Source organism: Ctenocephalides felis, unplaced genomic scaffold (assembly GCF_003426905.1).
Source record: "Ctenocephalides felis isolate EL2017-DRISC unplaced genomic scaffold, ASM342690v1 CF-g0.4_SCAFFOLD_01886, whole genome shotgun sequence".
NCBI classification, from domain to species: domain Eukaryota; kingdom Metazoa; phylum Arthropoda; class Insecta; order Siphonaptera; family Pulicidae; genus Ctenocephalides; species Ctenocephalides felis.
In genome coordinates, this window is record NW_020538040.1 from 161,405,859 (window position 1) to 161,431,664 (window position 25,806).

Genomic DNA, 25,806 nt, shown 5'->3' on the forward strand with positions numbered 1-25,806 from the left:
ATAGTTTCTCAAAAATCTAATTTTTTCAGAGTAATTTTTTTTCACAAATGTTTATCATTTAAAAAAAAAAATTTGGTACGGAAAGTTCCAGCAATTTGCCTTAAGGCACGATGCCATGACCCCATTAGTTTTGAGTTATTTTAGAAATTTTGAACATTTTTCAAAGCAATCGCACTGCTTTAGCAGCATAGAGATAAAATATCGAAGCGCGTAAGCGTCGTGTCGCCGTCCAACGCACAAACGATGTTACGGAACCTATAGAAATGTAAACAAAATTTTTACTTATTATTAAAATCTCTATAAAATATCTGATAATTTGATGTGCATATGTCTAATAACCATTTTTGACCGCTAAATGGTATTTTTTTCTTTTTACATTAGATCTCCAAAAGTGCTAAATCTGCCTTCCCAGAAATTTTATCATGTTTTTCATTTTGCCAATACAAATAAAATGTTTTAATCATTCATATCCAACGCTTCATTCTCTCAATAACTGAATTGCAGTTTTTGGCAGTTTTTGCCCCGTATCTGTGAAACTGTTAGACCTGCCTTAGCCAAAAACTAATCAGCACGTCTCCTCATCAATACAAATCGAACGTTTTTTTGAATTATCCTAATCGTTTGACCAGTGTTCTTGAAATCGTCGATAAAAATTTGTATCTGAACACCCCCACCTATTCTGAAACCTTTCAAACGTGAAGATATTTATAAGATATCAGATTAAAATTTGATATACACTTAAAAAATTAATTTTAAATTGCAACTAGAGGTGCATAGCATCGTGCCTTAAATCAAATTGCTGGAAATTCTCGTACCGAAAACTACAATTCTTAAAAAAAAAAATTTTTTTAAATTTAATTTTTGAGAATTTTGAAATTTTCGAAAAAAATGAATTTTTTGAAGAATTTTTTTTTATTTTGATTTTTTTTAAATTTTGAACTACTTTTGAACTAGACCTACCTTCTCAAAAATTTCACGTTGTTCATTTCGTCAATACAAATAAAATGTTTTTCATCATTCAAATCGAACACTCCGTTCTCTCAAAAACTGAAATACCATTTTTGGCGCTTTTTGCCCCGTATCTTCGTAACGGCTAGACCTGCCTTTGCCAAATACTAATCAGCAAGTCTCCTTATCGATAGGAACCGAATATATTTTGAATCATTTAAATCGGTTGATCCGTGTTCTCGAAATTGTCGACGAAACATTGTATCCGCACATACATACACACACACTTCAATTTTTTCTAAGTTATGCCAAAATATTCAGAAATCTGAAACGTAAAGATATATAAAAATTTTCATTTTCATTTTTTTGCGATTACTATAACTTACCCTACGGGAAATTAAAAATTTTACAATTAATTTAATTTAAGAAGTACAGGTACTCAAAGAAAATATAGATAGCAAAGTATTTCCATGTGAAAACAGCCCTTGCATGTCATTGCTGCATCATTAAAAATTCATTACTATTACAAAAAAATGTAATAATAAAAAATCATCACATAGAGATAGGACAACTAGTAGGAAATCCATCACAAAATTTCATAGAACCCTTAAGTTTTGAATGATAAAATAAAATAAAAATCACAATACGAAACGAAAAGCTTATGTAGTAATTGATTGTTTAGTAATTGCGCCTAGTGTAACCACCTATTGTTTCTAATTAAGTATGGTTCAAATTCATTTTTTTTTTGGATTCATTAAAAGTATTTTGTTATATTAAATGAATATCTGGTTTAACATAGTAAAGATATGTACCCAATCAGGTAATTATCATTAAATTCCCTCATTCAACCAGCTCTTTCACTAAGACGGATTGCGAGCAAATTCCTTGTTTATTGTCTCATGTCTTGCGGATGAGTTCACTAAACCTGAGAGGCCCAGGACTCACGGTATCCAACTTCTCGTAATGTTATTTAGGTATTTTACCTGTTCAAGGAACGGATAGTCGATGCACAGATCAACGTCGTAACTACCAATATTTCCAAGAACAGCATTTTGTCCCTGTCGAGATGTATTAGATTCTGTTTACAGCAGCTGATTTTGTAAATTTATATCAATTTTAAGATTTTTCTGAGAACATTATATTTTTTGAAAATGATGTTGACAAATTCAATTTTACAGTCTTACGTAAAAAAATGAGAGAACTAATTTTAAACGATCAAATGTTTGCTTGTTTCACTAATATTTTTAGTGAGCCAAGCGCGCATTCACTTTGTTCACGCTCAAGATGAGTGTTAAGAGAAAGTTTTAAATTATAATTAAAATATTTCTATTTTATATAGGTTTGAACTTTTTGCGACATAATCTACTAGAGGTAATCATTATTATTGTAGCTTTGCAAGACTGGTTCTTTTTTTCTTAAAAAACTTTGGTTAATGGATTTTACCTATTCACTCCGATGCAAAATGATAATCACAAAAAAAATTAAAATAATAATTAATAATAATATTTTACCTGCAATTTATTCTCATTATCACACAATTCGTGTGCTCAGAAATATTTGCTAATAATATTAAAATAAATGCTGGATGACTTGGAGTGATTGGTGTACGTTCTCTATTGTTCTCGAAAGTCTTATATTTTCTCAATAAGGATTTAAATAGTCATACACGTATTCATGTAAGTTTTTTTCCCAAAACAAATCAATTAAAACTTAATATGCTTGAACGAAAAAACTACATCACTAATATATCTTATCCGTGCATATGATTCTATAAAAACATTTTAACTAAAAATAATACGGCATAATAAGAAGTAGTCGGATAAAAACCCGGTCACATTTTCCAATTTTTAACGAAACTATTTGTTTCGTTGTCAGTCTTTTTTTATTTAATTTAGGATACCTGAATATAATTTTAACTATACGTTATTTATGTCTCATGAGATTTTTTGTTATTTTTATGTTATATCCAACGGATTTTTTTATATAACCTCTAGAATAGCTTACATGCGGTTGGGGTAAAAAGATTCACCTAAACCTTCAAAAGTAAAAATGTAAAATATGTTTAAAAAAAAGCAATTATACAAGAGATAAATTAAATTAATCGTTATTCCAACTCTGATGATAAATTCTTCTCACAAATCCGTCTTTTCTCTATGAAGGTTGTATCCAGTGCGATCTTAATAAAAAATGTGCTCATAAAATATGTATTTCAAACAAAAGTTGAAATTTCAAGAAACGATGATACTGATTATAATAAATTAAACAGAATTAACTACCAAAGCAAAATTTAAAAAGTATTAAAAGTTGATAATTTTTTTGACTTTGTTTTTGTTCAAACTAATTATTAAACTGTATCGCATTGATCAAATAATGCAGTAAATGCTCTATAAAAAAATAAAATTTAAAATTAAATTGCCTGTGGACTAAGTGTCAAATTTTTGAAAAATAGCAAAAAGGGAGTTTTACTGAACATAGTCAGATAGTTGTTTGTTTGATATGCGGCATTTGTTGTGATGTAATTGGTTTGGTTTTCACAATATAGTTGCTCAAAGTCAAATAGGATCATTGTGTTCCGCTACTTAAAAATTGTATTTGTAATAGTGAAGAATAAAATGTATAATTTTAATGAAAATTTATAAAAAATAATATGTTAGAAAACCATGGGTCTAATCATAGAATAGAAAAAAAAACAGTGTACGATGTATAATGTTAATAGGGGGGCTGGAGGCTGGTTGTATTTTTTAAAGATTTAAAGATTAATACATTTGGAAAGAAAAATGATACTTAAATTGTAAAATTACCGATAATAATAACTCAAACTGAATTTTTATTATAGATCAATTTTATATCAGCTGTCGAAAATGACGCACCTGCACAATTCTGTTCACTGCGTCGGCCTACTGGTCAGTAGTTATGACAATATTATGTAGAACTATTTACATGCTCAAAATATTTCAATATTTTTTACCATTAATCCGTGTTCCCGAAATCGTCGACGAAAACTGGTATCCGAACACACACACACACACACACATACATCCATTTTTTTCTAAGGTATGCCAAAATGTTCAGAAGGTGTTGCCCTACGGGAAGTTAATAATTATTTCATTGCAACTAATATTCATTTGGATTCTAATATTTCTTACACATTTTTGGTATTCGTTTCAGTAAAGACAAAAATGTTCACCTCATAGCTATCCGCATATATTATATTATGGCGTGCGTTATTCGGAAAGGGTTAGTTTCAAATAACATATGGTTGATGCTTATTAGTGCACACATAAAACTAATACAATCTCACTAAACACAGCGTGTATTTAAAAATCGTTGGCACGAAGTAACGTAAATTTATTTATGGCATACTTTATTATAAGCAGAATTGTCTTAAAGTTAATGTATTTCAGCATCGTTTTACAAGCGAATGACAGTGCACACGAATGTGTCTTTTATATGTGAAGGTAGAGTATAGGCAGACATAATTCTCATCCAACTTTAACGACAGACATATGGCCAAATGAAACGAACACAATTTTCATTATCCTCTCGACGGTTCTGTATACCTTTAAATGATTCGTTGTAGACGATCGGAAATATTCAGAAGAATTATAAAACGAATATTACTTGCAATGAGAAATAAGATTTTGTGCCATAATTCATACATTGTGGAAATTATTAGTGTCGCGTATTTGCGGTTTCAATAGAAAGTGTTCGGCGATGTGATAAATGTCGTGATGCACTAATAATTTGATATCCATTGTCGTATTTATTTTCTCATTTATCGTTTAAAGGTTTCCAAATGTAAATGCATTCGCTGATGGTTCTGCGTAAATGAAAAAATTATATGAATTTGTTATTATTATAATATGTTGAGTAGTAGTATCTGTGCCACTTTTGAAAGAATGTTGTAGTATATAATTGAGATTAATACACCAAATTGAGGCATAATACACTAAAATTGCAGTAAGTATTTGATATTGCATATTGATAAATAAGCCACGTTGCTTTTTAACATTGTTTTTTTCAATCTTTTACAAATGAAGTTGAAAATGTTATCTAATGTTATCTATAACAGTTGATATTTTAATTATAGAAACTATCATCATAACATTGATTTATGCGATACATCAAACAAAGAAAAAACAAAGATTTATAAAATAATATTTAGTTTCAAACGTTTCGACATACAATATGATGTCATCATCAGTGGATATTGAACTTGGTATCTTACATCTAAGCATGTGTACACAGCACAAAATTTTGTACTTACATTGATACAACTAACCAGTCCAATAATCATAATTTTTTTCTTTTTTTTTGTATATAGGAAAAAAATGAGAATTTTGTTTGTAGAAAAGTGTAGAAAAAGTATTTTTGCGCAGATATATATATATGTATATGTGTGTGTGTGTTTTTTTTTTTGTATAGCGAAGGAAATGCTTTTACGCATCCCAGACCGGTCTTCTGTCTGGGTATGTCGGACGGAAACCGCCGTTAGGCATTACTTCGTGGGGGGAGGATCTAGAATGATTCGTGTGTGTGTGTGTGCGTTCATGTGTAAAGTAAAGTTTATAAACCAAATTTATCATTTCTCTACAGAAAGTAAATGAGAGTGATATGAAATTCAAGTTACAAAATAGCATGTCATGTCTTATTTATATTAAGGTCACGTGTGTTGGATATCGTTCTATGCAATTGAAAACAGCTATTTGAGAAAGATCGCGCTGTTTGAAAATTTTAATTTATTTTATCATAATTAAATGACATATATTCTTGAAATTGTATTTAGTATAATATACGTTCATTATAATATAATATACGGTATACACGGTTAATTTAAATGTAAATTTTTAAGTTGGTGTATTTTTTACACCATGCAACAAAATATATTACTAGACGAATGATTAACTATTGAAATATTTATGTTAGTATAATTTCTTTCAACCACTATATTTATTGTTCTTTTCTATATTCATTAGAAAGTTACTTAAAATTATTTATTTTCTTTCCAGCTTATTGGCCACGAGACGGCGGGGGAAGTGGTTCAATGTTTTCGGCGGCGTCCGGGTTCCACGCAGCAGCAGCTGCGGCGGGACTCGGCGGCTTCGGTTTGCCGCATGGAGGACGCGGAGGCGGTGGTCCGCCGCACCCGCCGCAGTACCCATCCGCCGCTCATCCGCACGCGAACACCATGGCAGTTGCGGCGTCACAAGCTGCGAGTCTTGGAATGCATCCGGCAACTAGTAAGTGGCTCCGATAATTATATAGGTTTAGTATTTTGTTAATGACAAAAAATGGTAGATCCAAAGGGGTGTTTTATCTTAATTTCTACCAGTTTTTTAACATTTGAATTATATACTAAATATCGTGGGATTATTGTGTAAAGCATTTTTGTACCGAAGAAAAATCTATTCAAAATGTTATTAAAACCTAAGCTTTCCATCAAGGCGCTGCATGGTGGTCTATGGCATCACATCTCGCCGCTCAAGATTATCTGAATCGCTTGCAAGCTTCCGGTTTGAATTTTCCAACGCCGGACTTACAGTACCCAATGCTTACACCGCCTCATGTTCCTAAGTCGTCATCTAAGGGTCAAAAATCTAGTAATAAAAAAGATAAATTGAATTCAACCATGACGTCGTCAATAGCCTCAACTTCTTCAGCCAACACCAACTATCAAAAATCTATCAGTTCTAACTACAACTCCCACAAAAACTTTCTGACGAACACTAGTTACAGTTCTTCCAAGTCTGACAGAGGGGTAAGTAGTTCGCCATTGATGAGCTCCTCTAGCAAAATGAAGCCTCAAAAAACTCCTGGTGGTACCATTTTACCTAAGGAAATTACAATGCATACTGTGAATTCTAATAAGCCTATACTGCCCCAACCATCAGTCACACCGCCACCCAGACCAAGGGATTCACCTGCATCCATGACTTTTCTAAGGTAAGCAGAACTTAGAATATAAATGCAGTTATACTCATTCGGCTTTTAACTAAAACTAACCAATTTTTTTTTATTGCAGTGATCCATCAGCGATATTAGGTGGTGTTAGATTGCCTCCAGATACCGAAATTATTAAATATACTAGTAGCATAGTTGGACCAAAGATTCCTGGAACAACGAATCGAGGTAGAAAGAAGACGATATCTCTCGATCCGCCTACTGTGAGTTTAACGGCTTCGGTTTCGAGTACGGGAATCCCGCTGAATAAAATGAAACGATCGAGATTGGTAAGCAACTTGTTATAAATATCTCTCATAAAACATTTACAGTAGGTAATATTATTTATAAATTTATTTGAAATCAATTTGACTTTCAGGACACAGATTACACGAAGCTTCCCCACGCTCACCAAAATGAAGTAGAAGTGATCAAGCTACCGCCGTCTTTAACATCGTCGAACGGTATACCGCCCGCCCCACCCACGATGCATAAACATATGCTGAACCTGCTCTCTAAACCATTGACGGACCCCGATCATAGGAATATAATGCCCGAAGGAGGCGATGCCTGTTTGAATCTCACAGTGTCAGGTGACAAAGACGACGCGCCACTGAATTTGTCGCTTAAACCAACGACATCAGCTTCCGAAATTAACAATAGCCTTAGTAGTCTTACAAATATAACAGTTGCTGTTGGAAATAGCAGCAACAACTTGCCGACAGGAGATAGAGTTTGTAAGTATTAATTTTGAATGCGTAGATTTCATTGAAAAATGATAGACAATCCCCCGATATGTGCCAGCAAAAGATTTTGTTCTACGGACAGATCAATTTCTATTTTCATTATTTTAAATATATTATAACGATCATCATATACTCGTATCTTTGATGTAATAATTATTGTTAATTATTATATTTTATTAATATAATATAATAATTATATTTTGCATTTTATTAAATAATTTGCATTTATCACTCCAAACGATACATTCATGAACACTAATAATTACATTTTCTTTAAAATATTTTTTTCTTGAAATAAATTAACAATGTTACTGCAAAAAAGCAAAACGGCGCATGGTCCGATTCAACACGTGCGCAGGGGTGATTTTGCATTTGTCATTAATTTTAGAGTCATTAAAACTTTTAGTGTAGTTGAACAAATAATAAAACAGCTTATAACACATATTAGGTGGATATCATTATCGGATAAATGGCTTTGAAAGGTAGATTGAAATGTAAAAAATTATAGAATTATAGAAATTCTTCTATCGGTTATTTTTATGCATATTTGTCGCTATTATGATGCTTGTACTTTTATGCTATTTCAATAAAAAACGTTATGCTGCACTGCAATTCACACTGGCCGTAGAAAAATGGCTTATTGCTGCGGCGTTCATATAATATTAATAGCATCGTTGTTTTACAATGAGGTACAATATATTTATTAATAAAAAGAGAATTTTATGCAGTGTGCAAAGATGTGAATTAAGATTATATTTGTTTAATTCAATATTATATATTTTATATTTAATTGAAGAAGTTTCCTTCGGGTGCTAATATAAAAATATTATTTTGATTAATAGCTCGTAGAAAACCTGGAGCAAAGCCTAGAAGAGTGATTCAAGAACCCGCAGCATCCGTAACACCACCAATGACCGGCGAATTATCGCGGCCATCAGCGCGTCTGTCGGAATCGCCGAGGCCGTCTAGCGGCGGCGAAGAAAATGATATGCTCATCATACCCGGTATATACATACATACACATTTTCACATTTTCGAATTTCCTTGCTTCCAAGGGCTCAAATGGTTCCAAATTGATAAAAAACAATTCTCTGAAAGTTTTAGCTCTTAATATTGTCTTTTAGATAGTGCGCAATTCAATCAAAGTTTTGTATGGAAAGAGCATGATTTTAAAAATGTTTTTTAGATATAACTTAGCGAACAAATGAATGAGTTTTATTCAAAATTCGACGCTCTACAAAACAAATTATAACTAGTGGGGTGTATGGCATCGTGCCTTAAGGCAAATTGCTGGAACTTCCCGTACCGTAACGAAATGTTCGAGGAATACGGAATGTTTTCAAATAGATTATTATTAATAATGTAACATTGTCTAATATTTAGAAGAATTATTAAACTGAATTGCAAAGTTGAAATTATTTGTTTAAAGTATATTAGAACTATAATCAGAATTAAAAATAAAATTTGAATTATTTTCGATATACAAAAAAAAACTATAAAAAGAATATATATGATACATTTTTTTCCAAAATCAATTATTTTGTTAAAGCAAGCTAAAAGTTCTTCGAATCATTTAAATTGGACGCTTAGTTCTCTCAAAAACTGCCATTTTTGCACAATTACCTTTGTATCTCCGAAATGGCTGGGCCTGCCATTGCCAAAAACTAATAATCACTTCTCCCAATTTATTCAAAAACTCGATTTCTATTTGCTGCGCTCTTTGCTCCGTATCTCCGTAACGACTGGACCTGCCTTTGTCAAAAACTAATCAGCTCTTCCCCCTATCAATAGGAATCAAACGTTTTATGAACCATTCAAATCGGTTGCTCCGTGCGCCCGAAAACGTGACTGGAAATTTGTATCCATACATACATACATACACACACACATCCATTTTTTCTGAGGTATGCCAAAATGTTAAAATGTAAAAATTTTCAATTTCGATTTTTGGCCCATTGCAATAACTTGCCCTACGGGAAGTTAAAAAACCTGTTTTGCAGAGCGTTGAATTTTCAATAAAAAATGACACGAATTGTCGTATTTAATTCATTTGTCGACCCAAAAAACATTTTTAAAATTTTCGAAATTTTTTCCATGCTATTTCCATACGAAGGTTTGATTGAATTGCGCACTATCTAAAATTTAATATAAGAGCTAAAGTTTTCGATTTTTTTTTTTATCAATTCGGAAACATGTAAGACCTTGGGACCAATAAAATTCGAAAAAGTCCATATTAAGGACCACCCGAATAGACTATAATATATATATATATATATATATATATATATATATATATATATATATATATAATATATATATATATATAGATAATATTAGGGTGGTCCTTAAATAATTTTCGAATTTCCTTGCTCCCAGGGGCGCAAATGGTTCCAAATAGATAAAAACAATTCTCTAAAAGTTTTAGCTCTTAATATTAACGTTTAGATAGAGCGCAATTCAATCAAAGTTTTGTATGGAAATAGCATGGAAATTTTTTCAAAAGTTTAAAAATGTTTTTTAGATGTAATTAGCGAAACAATGAATGAATAAAACTCATTCATTTGTCGCAAGTTTACGCCTAAAACCGTTTTTTTAATTTTCAAATTTTTTTTCCATGCTCTTTCATACAAACTTTGATTGAATTGCGCTCTATCTAAACTTAATATAAGAGCTAAAACTTTCAGAAATTGTTTTGTATTTATTTGGAACATTTGAGCCCCGGGAGCAAGAAATTCGAAATGACCATTTTAAGGACCACCCTATATATATATATATATATATATATATTATTTTCATTTAAACCAAATAAAATATGAATTCTTTTTAATATAACGAAATATTTTTGTAGCCCATTCAAAAGAAGGCCGTCCTCGAAATCTCGGCAGAGGCGTATCTAAACCTAAGAAAAATACTGTCGCCTCATTACTCGCCCAAAGTCGAGCTCTCGGTATCAAACCCATATTGTCTCAGCAATATTCAGCGGAGGATTTGGTAAGATAAATTAAAGGCACATTTTAATCGCTTATAGATTGTATGCAATTTAATTATGTTCGTTTTGCATATTCTAGGAAAAGTTGAAGCAAGTGTTAGGAGATGGAACAGGGTTGGGCTTGGATTTTGGAACGGACGGCGATGGCAGCGTCGAGTTGGAAACAGGAACTGAAAGTGAGAATGAAGATAACACAGCACAGCATATAGAATTGTTACGAGTTCCGTTAGATAAAGGTTGGAAACGAGAGACCATTTTACGTGGCTTGTCTAAGAACGGCGGTATACGAGGTGAAGTGACCTATCAAGCGCCTGGATCTACTATTCAATTGAAGAACATGAGCCAAATATTGCCCGTAAGTATATGACAATTATATGAGTAAGCGTTGAAAAAAATCGATAAATCCTTTATAGTGACTATCATCTACAATTATTTTTATCATAGCTTTTGGAAAATACTGGTTTAACGAAGGAGAATTTCAGCTTCAGTTCAAAATCAATAGTTGGATCATATTTGCAAGCAGTACCACAGCATCTAGCTACGGATGAAGGAGAATATATTAGAATGAATGAAGAATCTGTTTTAAGGAGGTAAAATTATTGAATCAGAACTTCAATACTTTATGAATAATTGACTATCACAACTAAATTTTTAATACTGCTTGTGTGTATAGGCTAGATGAGATTAAATCTTTAGCACGGTCTTGCATGCCTATACTAAATGTTGATCATAGAATTGAATTAGCAAGGCAACAGCAAGCAATTCGCGACGCCAAGAAACAAGCACGCGAGGAACTAGCCAGATCTAAAGAACAAGTGAGTATTATTCCAAATTAAACAAAAATGAAATGAAAACTATTATTTAGTATGTCTCCAATTAAACCGTTATATTTTTTATTCAAGGCTCGAAATGCCAGAGAGCAGGAACGCGCCGAGCAATTAGAAGCACAGCGCAAAGAGAGGGAAATCAGAAATCAACAAATGATGGAGGTATAGCTCACGAAATACATTTTATTTATACAATTTTTATTATAATATTTTTCGATGATCCATTTTATAGGAGCGCGAGCTAAACAGACAACAAGCCGCACTCTTAAAAGAGCAGGTACTTTAATAAAACATTTGAACTCTATAAATTTGCTGTTGAACATAAACAGGCATTGATAATTATATGATGATAACTATTATAATATAAATCATATTTCGTTCAGGTTTTAGAGAATTGATAAAATAATTATCTTATCATTATCTTAAATCATTATTATTTTGCACGAACCTTTGTCAAATGTGAAAATAATCAAATAAAAATAAGGAACATATCCATTGTATGATAACATTAACTCACCATTGCGAAATATTCTCAATAAATAATGGAGGGTACTTTTTATTTAAATCATCCTTTTTATCTAGATGTATTTGCAAGAACTCAACAAGCAAAAGGAAGTGCTATACACTGTGGAACGGGTAAAATTAATGTTCCATATAGTATGTTTATATTAACACGACTTATTCAAACTTTTTCCTTCTGCCTCCATGAACCTATCTGCCTGCTAAACAAACATTGTAATGATTACAAAAAAAAAGACGCTCTTAACAAAATAGCAAAATATACACTATTTGACTGTGAATGGGTTTAAATGGATTATAAACAATCTAACATTCAAAATGCTTTTTATTATATTGACCCATTAATATAGTTTCATGTAGAGAATTTTTTTTTTATTTATCTACAAATTACATATAGAAATATACATTAGCATGTAGAAAATTCAGGAATAAATTGAGTATAGTAATATTATAGATTTTGATGTAATAAATGTGTTTGTCATTCCTCTTTTCATTTTAAATTGACTTATATCTTGATTTTGTTATTCTCATGAGCTTTACACCATGAATTTATTTGAAAGTATGAAATTTTTATAACGATAAAGTGGAATGTCAAATTACTTTTATGTACGAAAATCTAAAATAAATCTGCTTATGGTGACACATGTCAAATCATGATATTGTGGTCGGTTAGTATGATTATATTATTATTTATAAACTCAAAAACTATTTTATTTTTTATAAACATGCTCATAATATAATTGCTTTTTTTAATTTATGCATACATTTATCATTCAATGATCATTGTCGAGCTTTATCGCCATGCATGAGTAGCTGGAAATGTATCCTGAATGCATTAGCCAATGTTACAAAAGCATTATTTATATTATTGCATACACTTATCTTACTGCTATAAATATGATTTAGACTTAGAATTTTAAATAAATTTCATAAAAACTGTAACACAGATACTATAGTATATATATATATATATATATATATATATATATATGTGTGTGTGTGTGTGTGTGTGTGCAGTTTTTAGTAATTTATTTTCTAAATAATAATATGCTTCAGAATATGATTTCAATAGCTCAATTTTTTATGTCGGACCCTAGTGGTAATTTTCTAGGTAAAACAATAAAGCAATCTTGGAATTATGTTAGTACTAATTTTTTGTTTGTTTTGTTTTCATATGTAATTCTAAATATTGTGAAAAAGTTAATACTATATACTTTTAATTTTCAAAAAATTCTGTATTGATATTTAAATATGTAAATTTTAAGACAAAAATATAAAATATTCATCTAAAAAAATTACAAAAATTGAGTACTTACATTGCTACTTTAAAAATTAGCAAATTAGCAATTATCAAGCTTATTTTTCCAAGATATATGTAAAATATTTTATGAATTTTCTTTTCAAAGTATTATTTGATAGAAGAATGAGTAATTGAATTACAAAATTGTCTTTTTGTTTTACATTTAAAATAACCACTAACTAATTATTACAGTTTGAGTAAAGTTTATTGTTTTATTTAGGAGCGAGATAGGAGAAAGCAGCATATGGCCCATGTAAAAGCTCTGGAAGCTCGCAGAAAATTGGAAGAACGTGAAAAACGCAAACATCAAGCCGTTCTTGAAAAACTTATCAAGCGAGAAAGAACCATCAATGCGCAGCGGAAAGATGCTGAACTTTTGGCAGAATTAAGGTGACTTTGAATCAAATACTTTTTTCACATACTAAATAAAAACGATTTAAACATTTAAATATGAATATAATTTCAATATAAATAATGAAAGTATAATTTCTGCAATGTATTTAATTTTTAAGAGATTGCAATTTATTTATATTATTCATATTATTATTATTTCTATACAAAATATTTAAGTATTTATAAAAGCTATAGTCTTATTTTTAATTTTGTATTCCTACTATTTTTTGTTGATTCTTTCAGAAAACCTCAGGAAGATTCAGAAATTCCCGACGCTACACCATTACCTGATTTGCCACGAGTAGATGGTTTAAATATCTGTGGACAAGCTTTTGCCAATGTATTAATGGTGTTTGAGTTTTTGCACAACTTTGGAGAAACATTAGGATTCGGTTAGTGTAGATAAATAGTGAAATAATAATAATTATATGGGTAGAATAATGATGTGACTTATATTTAAGATATGGAATCACTGCCTACTCTGCAATCTCTACAACTTGCTATTGGAGGAAATTGTGGATCTGAACCAGAAGACGAATTATTGTCAGTAATGACTCATCTTCTAGTTTGTGCGATAGGTGAGAATGCTTTGAATATCTATAACATGTATGTTTGTCTTTTTATATTTTAAAGTTTATAAAATACTTGATCAATTTTCAGAGGATCCTGGAATTCCTAATCCTGCCCGGCATACTACAATCTTAGGTCAATCTTTGAGACAAGCTGACATCACTCATATTAACTTATCTGAAATTCTAAGAATTTATTTATATGCTAATGCTACTGGTGAAGTTAAAGCACTAACAGGTAAAATTATACATAATTTTCATATTTGAATTAGAGATGGGTTTATCATATCCAAAGCCGGTTAGGATTTGACTCCTATTTGAGTTAACAACTCCGACGACTACCACAACTTTGAAATCTAATACTCGACACAAATGTGTTCTATAGTGTGTTCATATATCTAAGGATTTATTAAGTATTTGGAAATTGTGTACAAATAGTTCAAACATTTTTGTTAATATTATTATAAGAAATTACTATTTTATGCATTTCAATATGCATACAAATTGCCAGATTTGGGAAAATAAAAATATGGCAAAAATCTGGGTAATTCTTTTGCTATAAAGGGTTAATTAGGCAATCGGGCAATCAGACAATACATGAATTAATAAATGTCAATAAAATAATCTTTGAGAATGCAATGGAAATTGCGTTACGCCCGAGCTGTACGTCTATAATATAGAATATAGAATGACATAATTTTGAGTCACTTTATAGCCCTAAAATTGCCTATGAGAGAGGAGAGGGCCGGTCGCTCTTTATACTCTTTAATAATCTATCGACGCAAATCTTTGTATTACTAAAAAATCTCAAGCAAATGTCTGCACATGTGAACAGATGTAGTATTAGCTTAGGGAAGTCGGATATGACAAAATCTCCACTCGTATATAACTCCAATGTGAGTTACCCATCCCTAATATATGTGTGTATGTTTACATACGTATATAAGTTTTCTACTTATATGTTTTTCATTTCTTAATAATTATATTTTTGTAGGTGTTAATTTTGAACGAGATCGGGAGAAACGTGTTGCAGATCATTTGCAGAGTGATACTGAAATGATTCAAACATCATCTGGCAAAAACGCGCAATACTATGAATATCTGCATGATAATTCTACATGGAAATTATCAGAGAGCTTAAAAGATTGCCCATTTTTGGCATTAAATCCAACAACAAAAGCTGAAATTCTTGCCTTTCTTTGTAATGAGCTTCTACAAAATAAAGCAGTTCTTAAACAAATTGAAAATTCTCATGAAACTGTGGCTCATTTGAAAAAGGAGAAATATATTCTTGATGGAAAAATTAAAAAATACAAATCTTTACACATGAGAAAAGTTAGAATAGAAAATCATGAGAAATGTCAAACCCTCCCTTGTGATAAATTACAAAATAATGTGGTAAGGATTTTTTTTTGCAATAAGTTAGTTAAAATCCATAAAAAAAATAAAAAGTGATATTATTTGCTATTAACTTATGCATTATATAAAATCATTTATATTAAATATAAAAAATTCATATAAGATAGAAAAAAATGGTAGAATATATACATATAAATTTGCATACTGAAAATAATTCTTTATTGATTTCAAACAAATGAAATTGTTTTGTATATTTCTTAAGACAAATTTTTTGTGTATATTTCATGATACTCAACATTAAAATAAATATATAGATGATTCATATTTTGTATTATACTTTTAATTTGTAGTAAATGTGAGAATAATGTAATTGTTTTTTATTTATTTTAGGGATTTTTAGAACGGCCCTTTCTAGAAAGTATGAACGCAGATCATTCTGTCGGCTCACCAGCTCCTGATGCAACAAGTTTTGATGATCACCCGCCCATATCCACACCGTCTGCACCTTCTGAAGGAGTCGATGAAGAAATATTATCAGATGTTGAGAGTGAGGTATGAAACCAAAATATATGAATTTAATACATATGTATACTGTATAGTATATATGTATATATATATATATATATATATATATATATATGATTTAGTTGTTAATTTTGATGTCAACATAAAAAAATAAGAAGCAAAGATTTATAAATTAATCTTTAATTCCAAACGTTTCGACATTCAATTTAATGTCATCATCAGTGGATATTAACGTTGGTAGGTTAATACATCTAAGAAATTAGCACTAACATTTATACATCTAACTTGTTCACACTATGAATTTTTATCATTTTTTGTAAGATGTAAAAAGAAAAATGATAGTTTTATTTACAAAAATGTGAGTAAAATTAAGTAATTTCTGCCACGACTTGTGAAATGTGCAAGCTCCGAGGCTTTAGTGGCCGAGCCAATATATATATATATATATATATATATATATATATATAAATATAAATATATAAATAAATATATATATATATATATATATATATATGTTGAATTTGTTTAAATTTGATGTTGAAATGTATGATTAATTTCTTGGAGGGCGTAACGTCAAGTAAAAAATATAAATAAGTAAAGATTTTTTAAAACACCTTTATTTTTCCATATGTTTTGACATAAAATTATATATCATCTTCAGTGGTTACATATTAATAACAGCTTGTAAAAATTTAATAATTGGAAACAAGCACCAAATGTCAGTAATTTCTTTTTTGTAAAGAATAAAAAATAATTAATAAATACAATATTATATGTGAGCACTCGTGTATCTGAGGCAAGCCAAACAAGAATGAATCTATATATTTTATTCATATTGTTACTCATATTTTTATGTATCTTCAATGTTCTAGGACGAAGATAAAAATATAAGTGCAGAGGAAATTGGTAAAAAACTGGAAAAATTACAACGATCATCTAGTACACAAAGCAAAGCACTACAAAGTTCTTGTTTGCAACTTCGAGCGACATGCCATGGACAAGACAGGTAATTTCATCTATTTATAGATAAATAGATACTTTATTCTAAATCAATATTTACAAGATAAGTCAATGCAGTTATTATTTTTATCACATTATATATATATATATATATATATATATATATATATATATATATACACACTAGCTGACCCGGCAAACGTTGTTTTGCTAAGTAAGGTATATTCTAAACAATTTCTACAGAATCAAAAAAATTAATACTTTAAGTGTATAAGAATGTGTTGTATGAATGCTATATACAATGATGCAATATTAAAACAATAAACCCCATTAGTTTATCTATATTTTGTCAATTCAATAAACTGGAAGTTTTATGTAGAAAACATGGTATAATCCAATCCAAGTCTTTTTTGGTCTTTAGATTTATTGATTACGTTTCAAGTTTTTCAGATTCTTTTTGGATTTGGGATTTTGTGTAAAATTATACATAATACTACTGAGCTTAAACAAAATTTTCAAATTGCTGCGAGGAGAGATAGAAAACGAATTAAGTATTTATTCTTTGACCTGCTTTTTGAAAAGTTTCAAGTAACATTTGATGAATTGAAGTAAATTTAATAAAAAGTATATATGTAGAGCAGGGCGAGGCACAAAGGTCCAATTTGACTTTGAGCAAATATAAACTATATTATGAAAAGCAAACCAATTATATCACGACAAATAACACATTTCAAATGAACAATTATCTGACTACGTTCAGTAAAACTGCCAGTTACTTCATCATTGTAAAAATGTGCTTTTTTTGCTGTCTTTCAAAAAATTGTTATGTGAACCTTTTTACCCCATAGACAGGGTAACTTGGAACGGCCAGGTGGCAAACTGGTTTAACCCTCCGTCGGGCGCAGCCGATCTGACAGATACAGGGCCAACATTTTAGCATGTTTCTCCATAATTTGATGTCATCGAGATCTCCATATCTCAGTAGCCTCGTTATTTTATGTCTACTATTTATTCGTCCATATTAGATTGTCTTTGAACTTCGCATATTTTGCTAGTAGCAATTTTGTTAAAGCCAAATTCTATTTGACGTACAAAATGACAAAAAACACTAAGTTTTTATTGTCCTAATTGTTCATATAGTCTTTGTATAAACATTCCAACAGAATCTGACAATTGTTTTTATATAATTAATTAAATTATTCATTTCAGAAAAAGTAAGGTTTGTGCGTCTAGCATTTTGAGCGCATGTACGGATTTTTATATTTTGCTATATTATAAAAATAATATTGATCTAATATATATTTTGTTTTTGTTTACACATAATATACATATTCAGCATTGTAAAAGCGCAAATTAAATAAAATATATAAAATTATAAGCCTCCTGTCAATATATTTATAATCTGTATCAGTCAGATACACTGCGCCCGATTCTGTACATACTTGGGCTGCGCCCGACGGAGGGTTAATGTCTTATTTTAATTTTAAAAGTATTTTACAAAATAATTACACTTTTAACTAATGCTAAAAAACTACAAACGGAAGAAAATACTTTTATTATAGATTTTCAAAGATTACAATTTATCTCCAGATAGCAAAGTCATAAGAATCAAGATTATAGCTGGTTATACATCTTTTTCCCTATACTTTTCAGTTTCTTGTTAAACAATGCTTAACTTTACTGATTTTTGACACATCTGTGGTGGTCCTTTTTAACCCCGGACCATCATATATTACTATCTATTCTTCGATAAATTCTGGGAAATTATAACTGGGAAAATGTTATTCGACAAAATGTCCCTTTGATCGATACCAAATTTAGATACTGAATTTAAATAATATAAATAAAAATTAATATAACCTAAAAAATATTTTATAAATACCAATGAGTATATAATTATACAAATGAGATCTTTCAGAACATCGTGTTTGAGAAAAATATGCCAAAAATTGCATTTTCATATTAACATTTCAAAAAAGTTGATATTTTGTCTCTAGTAACACTTGCGGCCCGTTTACTAACGTTTTTGTATATAAATAAAACTACAAACAAAACTACTTACTACAATTTAATCATAAATACATAATATGCACGTAAAACATCCTATTAAATGTAATTGATCATCTGTCAAAAAAGTTTGAGATTTCACGTATTAGCCACCGTCCATTGTTTTATTTAAATTACAAAAGCTTCTACAAAACTTTTCAAATTAAAAATGTAAAGTTTCTACGTGGATTTGAAATAGTTTCTCACCTTTTGGACTTTCTCTGGATTGGCACGAATTTTTCAAGACTAATACTGGCGAAATCGATTCAGCCGTTTTCGAGTTTTACTTGGACATTTGAAAGAGAGCTCCATTTTTATATATAAGATATATATATATATATATATATATATATATATATATATAAATAATTCTAAATTTTCAGATACTGGAGAAGGTATTGGACTCTCGCAACTGTTGGAGGCATCTGGGTAGAAGGAATGGAATCAGCGCAGCCTGAAATTGTGGATTACCATCGAACTCTTGAATTAGGCCTAAAACGCCCAAATGGTTTTGAGGAAGATGAGGATCCCCCAAAAGAAAAGATTCCCAAATTGGGTAAATTTGTATTCTTCAAATTAGTTTAGAAACTGTTTTGATGTATATGATGATTTGTAATGTTTTCACTTTTGAAATGCATTCAAAATCTCTATATTTAAAAAATGCAATTATTAATCTCTATATTTAAAAAATGCAATTATTGTTTTCCTGTATGCTTTTTAAAATGAAGTATTTTTTTTCAGAAGAGACAATAGAACTGACCCCAGATCAAATACAATCGAAATTAGAACTCCAAACGATTAAGTCTTCCTTGAATCTTAGTGACCATACTCAAATCATCAAATATGAACCAGGTCCCAAAGAAGAAGGGCCTATCAAGATGGAAGAGAAATTCATTCAACAGAAGAATGAAGAAATGTCTGAAATGCTAGATATTGAAGATTCTATACCCACGGCCTTTCTTGTGCAGAAGCCTAATTCGAATAAACATATTTATACAGAAGACAATGGTAAAGTTGATACTCCTGTTAAAATTGAAAGCAACAGCACTGAAACGGTACCAGAAGAAAATGAAACTACTGTAGAAATTAGTGAGAAAATGGATGTTGTAAATGAAGAAACAGAACAAACTGATAATTTAAAGACTGATAACTTAAATCAAAACAATAAACCTAATGATATAAGCTCTGGGAATGTGGACAATAAAATTGAAGAAGTAAAAAATCTGACTTCCTCAGATGAGTCTTGTCCTAATGAGGAAAAAACAAGTTCTAAGAGTAAATCAGATGATAATTCAAGCAATAAATCAGACTCTGAAAAAGAAAGCATTGATTCAAAATGGTTCTCAATTCTTCAAAGACAATTAACTATAGGAAAATATCTTGATGATTCACTAAATCAACAAACCGTGATTGCTAGTCAGAATCTCAATTGTGATGAAGTTCACAATGTGGCTGGAAATAGATGGGATATTTCAAATAATTTACAGTATTTTAATTTTTCCGGCATAGACGCGGCCACGACAAATGCTAATGTTTTTGTTTCCAGTGAGAATATTGATTCAAGTTTAACTTTGTCTGGTCTAGATGCGTCATTAATTGATAGTGTTATGAATAATGAAGTAAATGGATCTGCAAGTAGTGAAACTAATAAAGATAATTGTCAGATGGATAATGATATAGAGGTAGATGCTAAAAGCGACACTGACAAAGGAAATGAGATTGTAGGTTCTTTGCAAGCTGAATCGTCTGAAGCGCCATCACCATTAAATAATCAAAATAATAATTATCAGGGTCAGAATATACCAAATTATATTAATTTTAATATTAATAGCCTTAGTGCATATTTACAATGTGATAGCCCATCTCCACTTCCAATGACTGCTGATGAACAAAAGCAATTGGATAATGTTAAAGCTTTTGGAATGCCTAAAAAATTGGAGAAAAATTTTGTACCAACACCACTTAGGTAAATTTGTATTTAACTTATACTTTATCTTTTAATAATAAAATCATTATTAAATGAAATTATATCTAGGTTTGGATGGTGGCATATCTATGATTCATCTATTGTGAAAGGTTTTGTAGATTCATTGCAAACAAAAGGTTTGAGAGAGAGAGAATTGAGAAAATCAATTTTATCACATATGGATGAAAATGGCAAGGTATGTATTAGATAAATTATGATTCAATTATTAAATTCATACTTCAATTATATCGATAAAGCGATATTGACAAATAGAAATATTTATAATTTTTCATGCAATGTTGTTTATTTTGATAATAAATAAAATCAATATGTTTTTGCATACTTGATTACAACAAATGTATTATATGGGACACTAATAAAAATAAACATTAATAATGAAATTGTGATAAATGTTTAACCATAATTATGCTCCTGGATTTCGAATTAGTTAACAATAGAATTATTTTCAGATTGATTTACATGGTATATTGGAGCCATCAGCATGCAAGATGGGAGATAGGCCAGCACCAGGTGGATATGTGGAGCCGGATATGCCAGGATCTGTAAATCTATCAGTGGCTCAACGAATTGATGCCATGCTTTTGGAACAAGTAATATTGTAGTAATATATAATACTTTTTATTAACCCCTTAACCGGGAATAACGTGCGTGGCTTGTGACAATGTACAAGTGTCATCTCGGGCAATAATGAGCTAATCACATTACTACAGATCACAAGAATGTTGTGTGCGCTTGAACGTACATAAGAACATTGTTCATATTGCGGAATTTATATTCATTTCATTGCATGTTATGAAAGTTCAAACAACTTTTTATAGAGTTGCAAATATTTCGATACTGTCCAAGCTAGATTAATTTCCAAGTTGAAGGGTTAAAACAAATATTGTTTTGGTAAAATACTTTTATTTAAGTGTTTATTTTATTAATGGCAATAATTTGGTAACTGATTTGTTTTTAATTTTTACAGGTGGAAGCTTTAGAAGATAAGGTGGCCAATGCCAGTATGCAAATCAAAGGTTGGTCAGTACCACCACGTGATGTAAATGAGGAAAATTGCGTAACAGCTGTCAGAGAAAGACTTTTAGGTCTTGAAGCTGCAATTGAGCGACGATATTTAAAACCACCATTAGGAATAAAGTTAGTATGAATTGAAAACATTTTGTTTAAGCTTGCATTAAATTTTGATTGAAAACTGCTTAGGCGAATTATGAATAGGTTCAGAAAATAAAGCAATTAATTTATCTGTCCTTTTTTTAGTACTGGAGACCCCAATCTCGCAGCAATAACTCAAGAGCCAACGCAGAGTTCTACAAATACTGGGGATAATGAAAGTATACCAAAAGGTCTATTGGGCTGGAGGGAATCTGTATCTAGATGTCACACAAGTGCTCAATTAGCCATGTGTCTTTACATGTTAGAAGCCAGCGTTGCTTGGGATAAAAGCATTATGAGAGCTGTAATTAGTTTTATTATATATTAAATGCATTAAAATGATTTCATTATCACTACCATTTCTTTGTTTCTCTATTCAGAATTGTCAATTTTGCCATTCTGGTGATAGTGAAGATCAGCTCCTTCTGTGTGATGGATGTGATAAAGGATATCACACCTACTGTTTCAAACCAAAAATGGACAGAATTCCCGAAGGAGACTGGTATGTTTAAATGAGCTATAAGTATTATTTTGCAAAACTTTTACCTACTATGTATTCATGACTAATTTTTAGGTATTGTTTTGAGTGTTTGAACAAGGCGACTGGCGAGCGTAATTGCATTGTGTGCGGAGGGCGTCGGGTGAGCATACCAGGTCCAGTACCAGGAAAGCTTTTGCTTTGTGAGTTATGTCCCAGAGCTTATCATCAGGATTGTCATAGTCCACCACTAGTAAAGGTACAAGAAAATCAACCTATCAACAGTATTCATAAATCAAATAAATTATATACTCATATCCTAATATAAAATTATTTTTAAAATAAGACTCCACGAGGAAAATGGTATTGCAGTGGTTGCATAAGTAAAGCACCTCCTAGTAAAAAGAGGGTGCGGAAACCTCCTCCACAAAATCAACCAGTCGATGTTGCTGTGGAACCCCCACCAAGGTTAACAATGTATATTTATATTTTAAACAATTTTGTTAAATAATTGCTGGTTGCATTTTTATTTTTCAAATTACTATGTTATCAGTCTTTGTATGTAACTTTAAATGCATTTTATATATTTTTTACAGCCCTGCTTTATCACATGCATCAGTATCATATGAAGAATTTCATAATGAATCTCCTTCCAAATCTCCAACATCACCACAACTATCTCAAGAAGCAGTATCAGCAGCCACCAAAACTGATAAGATTGACAAGCCAGAAAAAATTGAAAAAGCAGACAATCGTAAAGAACGACAGAATCTTAAGAAATTGAATAAAGAATTATCATCTTGCAAACAATTACTTGAAGAAATGGAAATACATGAAGATTCTTGGCCATTTTTACTACCTGTCAATACTAAACAATTCCCTACATATAAAAAGATAATCAAAACTCCAATGGATTTGTCGACCATCAAGAGAAAGATCACAGACTTATTGTAAGTAGTTTTTGCATTTTAATATATCAGGTAACTCATTTTAGTAGTCTTACATATGCTGACCTTCACTTTGAAATAAAGTATTAATTAATTATTTTTTATCTATTATTAAGTTAATGGTAGATATGTGGTTGTTTACTGGGACTAATACTGAGAGCGTTTGTTCAATTTTAGATATAAATCTCGAGAAGATTTTGTATCGGACGTGCGGCAAATATTTAACAATTGCGAAGTGTTCAACGAAGATGATAGTCCTGTGGGCAAAGCCGGACATGGGATGCGAAGATACTTTGAATCTCGCTGGTCAGAACTGTGCCCTGATAAAAGTTGACTTAGACCAAGTTAAAAGAATTACAACAAATGTACTAAGAAGCAGCATTAATATGATATTAAAAAGTGTGTTATATAAATATATATATAAAAGAAATAGTTATCGAATTTATAGAGCAATCAAGGCCAAACACGCATAAAAATTACATTTTGGTCTCTTATTTTTAATTTGAGGAACTCTCTTTTTATAATTATTTTTATGAATTCAATCGATTGTATGAATGCACATGATGCGGCTGATCAATTAACTCGAATTTTCAAATTCGATATATTATAAATTATTAATCAAAAGTATTTTTATTTGGAAAATATATTAACTGAAAACAGCTTAGTTTTGACTAATCTTAGTAAATCAGTCATATAAAAAAATTCAGAGGTTGCCTTTGCCAGTTTTTATTTGAGATCACCTTATTTTTTAGTGATTATTATGTTTCAAGTTTTAAACTTGAAATGAAAATGTTGATGATGATTGTAGAATGAATGATACATGCTTTAACAGCAACAGAAATATTTTCTACGTCTGTGAAGCAATTTGAATCTGGTCAGAATTTAATTTTTAGTTTTTCCTTGGTATTACTTGAATAGTATTTATTTTATGTTATATGTGAGCATTGTATAAATCGTTAGTGGCATTCCATTATATCAATTTTTTTGTATACAACATATTTAAAATAATTATTTTTCTGAATAACTTGATTTTTTTAGGTTGACATGAAAAGCTTAGAAAATTGTTCTATGAAATTTATTCTATAAAATGATTATTTCAATGTAATTCAGAATCATATATGAAATAAAACTTTTTCAATTATAAAAATTTATTACATGGTTTTATTATTGTTTTTGTCTAAACTAATAAGAATTTACAGAACTTATCTGCTATCATTAGATTTCGAGATCTACCAGAACTCGAATTCCAGTCTAATTAGATTCCCAAAGACAAATACTTTTCCAAAAGGTTTCTTATATGACACATTTTTGTCACATTTTTTATGGAGTAAAAAATTTTTTTTGACCAAAAATTTTTTTTACCAAAAATTTTTTTGACCAAAATTTTTTTGACCAAAATTTTTTTGACCAAAATTTTTTGAGTTAAATTTTTTTTGACCAAAATTTTCTTGACCAAAAATTTTTTTGACCAAAATTTTTCGGGACAAAATTTTTTTGACCAAAATTTTTTGGGCCAAATTTTTTTTGACCAAAAATTTTTTTGAACAAAATTTTTTTTCCGAAAATTTTTTGGGCCAAAATTTTTTTGACCAAAATTTTTTTCCCGAAAATTTTTTTGATCAAAATTTTTTTGACAAATATTTTTTGGGCCAAATTTTTTTGACCAAAAATTTTTGGGCCAATTTTTTTCCTAATTTTTTTTGGGCCAAATTTTTTTGACCAAAAATTTTTGGGCCAATTTTTTTCCTAAATTTTTTTGGGCCAAAATTTTTTTTCCGAAAATTTTTTTGACAAAAATTTATTTGACCAAAATTTTTTGCGCCAAATTTTTTTTGACCAAAATTTTTTTGACCAAAAATTTTTTGACCAAAAATTTTTTTGAAAGAAATTTTTTTTCCGAAAATTTTTTGGGCCAAAATTTTTTTGACCAAAATTTTTTTGACAAAATTTTTTTTGACGAAAATTTTTTGGGCCAAATTTTTTTTGACCAAAATTTTTTGGGCCAAATTTTTTTTGACCAAAATTTTTTTGACCAAAAATTTTTTGGGCCAAATTTTTTTTTTCCGAAAATTTTTTTGACAAAAATTTCTTTGACTAAAATTTTTTGGGCCAAATTTTTTT

At 30.1% G+C, this 25,806-nt stretch overlaps 1 protein-coding gene across 1 annotated transcript; it reads left to right on the top strand.

Moving 5' to 3' along the window:
• The first annotated feature begins 6,151 nt into the window (after positions 1–6,151).
• On the top strand, positions 6,152–24,249 carry LOC113377150 (bromodomain adjacent to zinc finger domain protein 2B-like). Its single transcript, XM_026617365.1, has 30 exons — positions 6,152–6,188; positions 6,393–6,891; positions 6,971–7,178; positions 7,268–7,625; positions 8,477–8,638; positions 10,483–10,625; positions 10,703–10,978; positions 11,068–11,213; positions 11,297–11,438; positions 11,526–11,612; positions 11,683–11,727; positions 12,033–12,086; positions 13,490–13,659; positions 13,906–14,054; positions 14,124–14,240; positions 14,323–14,469; positions 15,226–15,629; positions 15,981–16,142; positions 16,988–17,121; positions 19,505–19,677; positions 19,863–21,087; positions 21,157–21,283; positions 21,558–21,698; positions 22,076–22,245; positions 22,366–22,564; positions 22,641–22,762; positions 22,835–22,997; positions 23,085–23,206; positions 23,335–23,688; positions 23,863–24,249. Exons 1-30 carry the CDS (start codon positions 6,173–6,175, stop codon positions 24,017–24,019), a joined length of 6,372 nt encoding a protein of 2,123 aa, XP_026473150.1. The 5' UTR covers positions 6,152–6,172; the 3' UTR covers positions 24,020–24,249.
• Positions 24,250–25,806: the final 1,557 nt, after the last annotated feature.

Bases quoted from the DNA above. Each gene is read 5' to 3' on its own strand.
- LOC113377150 (XM_026617365.1), top strand. The intron at 19,678-19,862 runs GTAAATTTGTAT...ATTTTTTTTCAG, and splicing joins AGAAAAGATTCCCAAATTGG to AAGAGACAATAGAACTGACC. The intron at 21,284-21,557 runs GTATGTATTAGA...AATTATTTTCAG, and splicing joins ATATGGATGAAAATGGCAAG to ATTGATTTACATGGTATATT.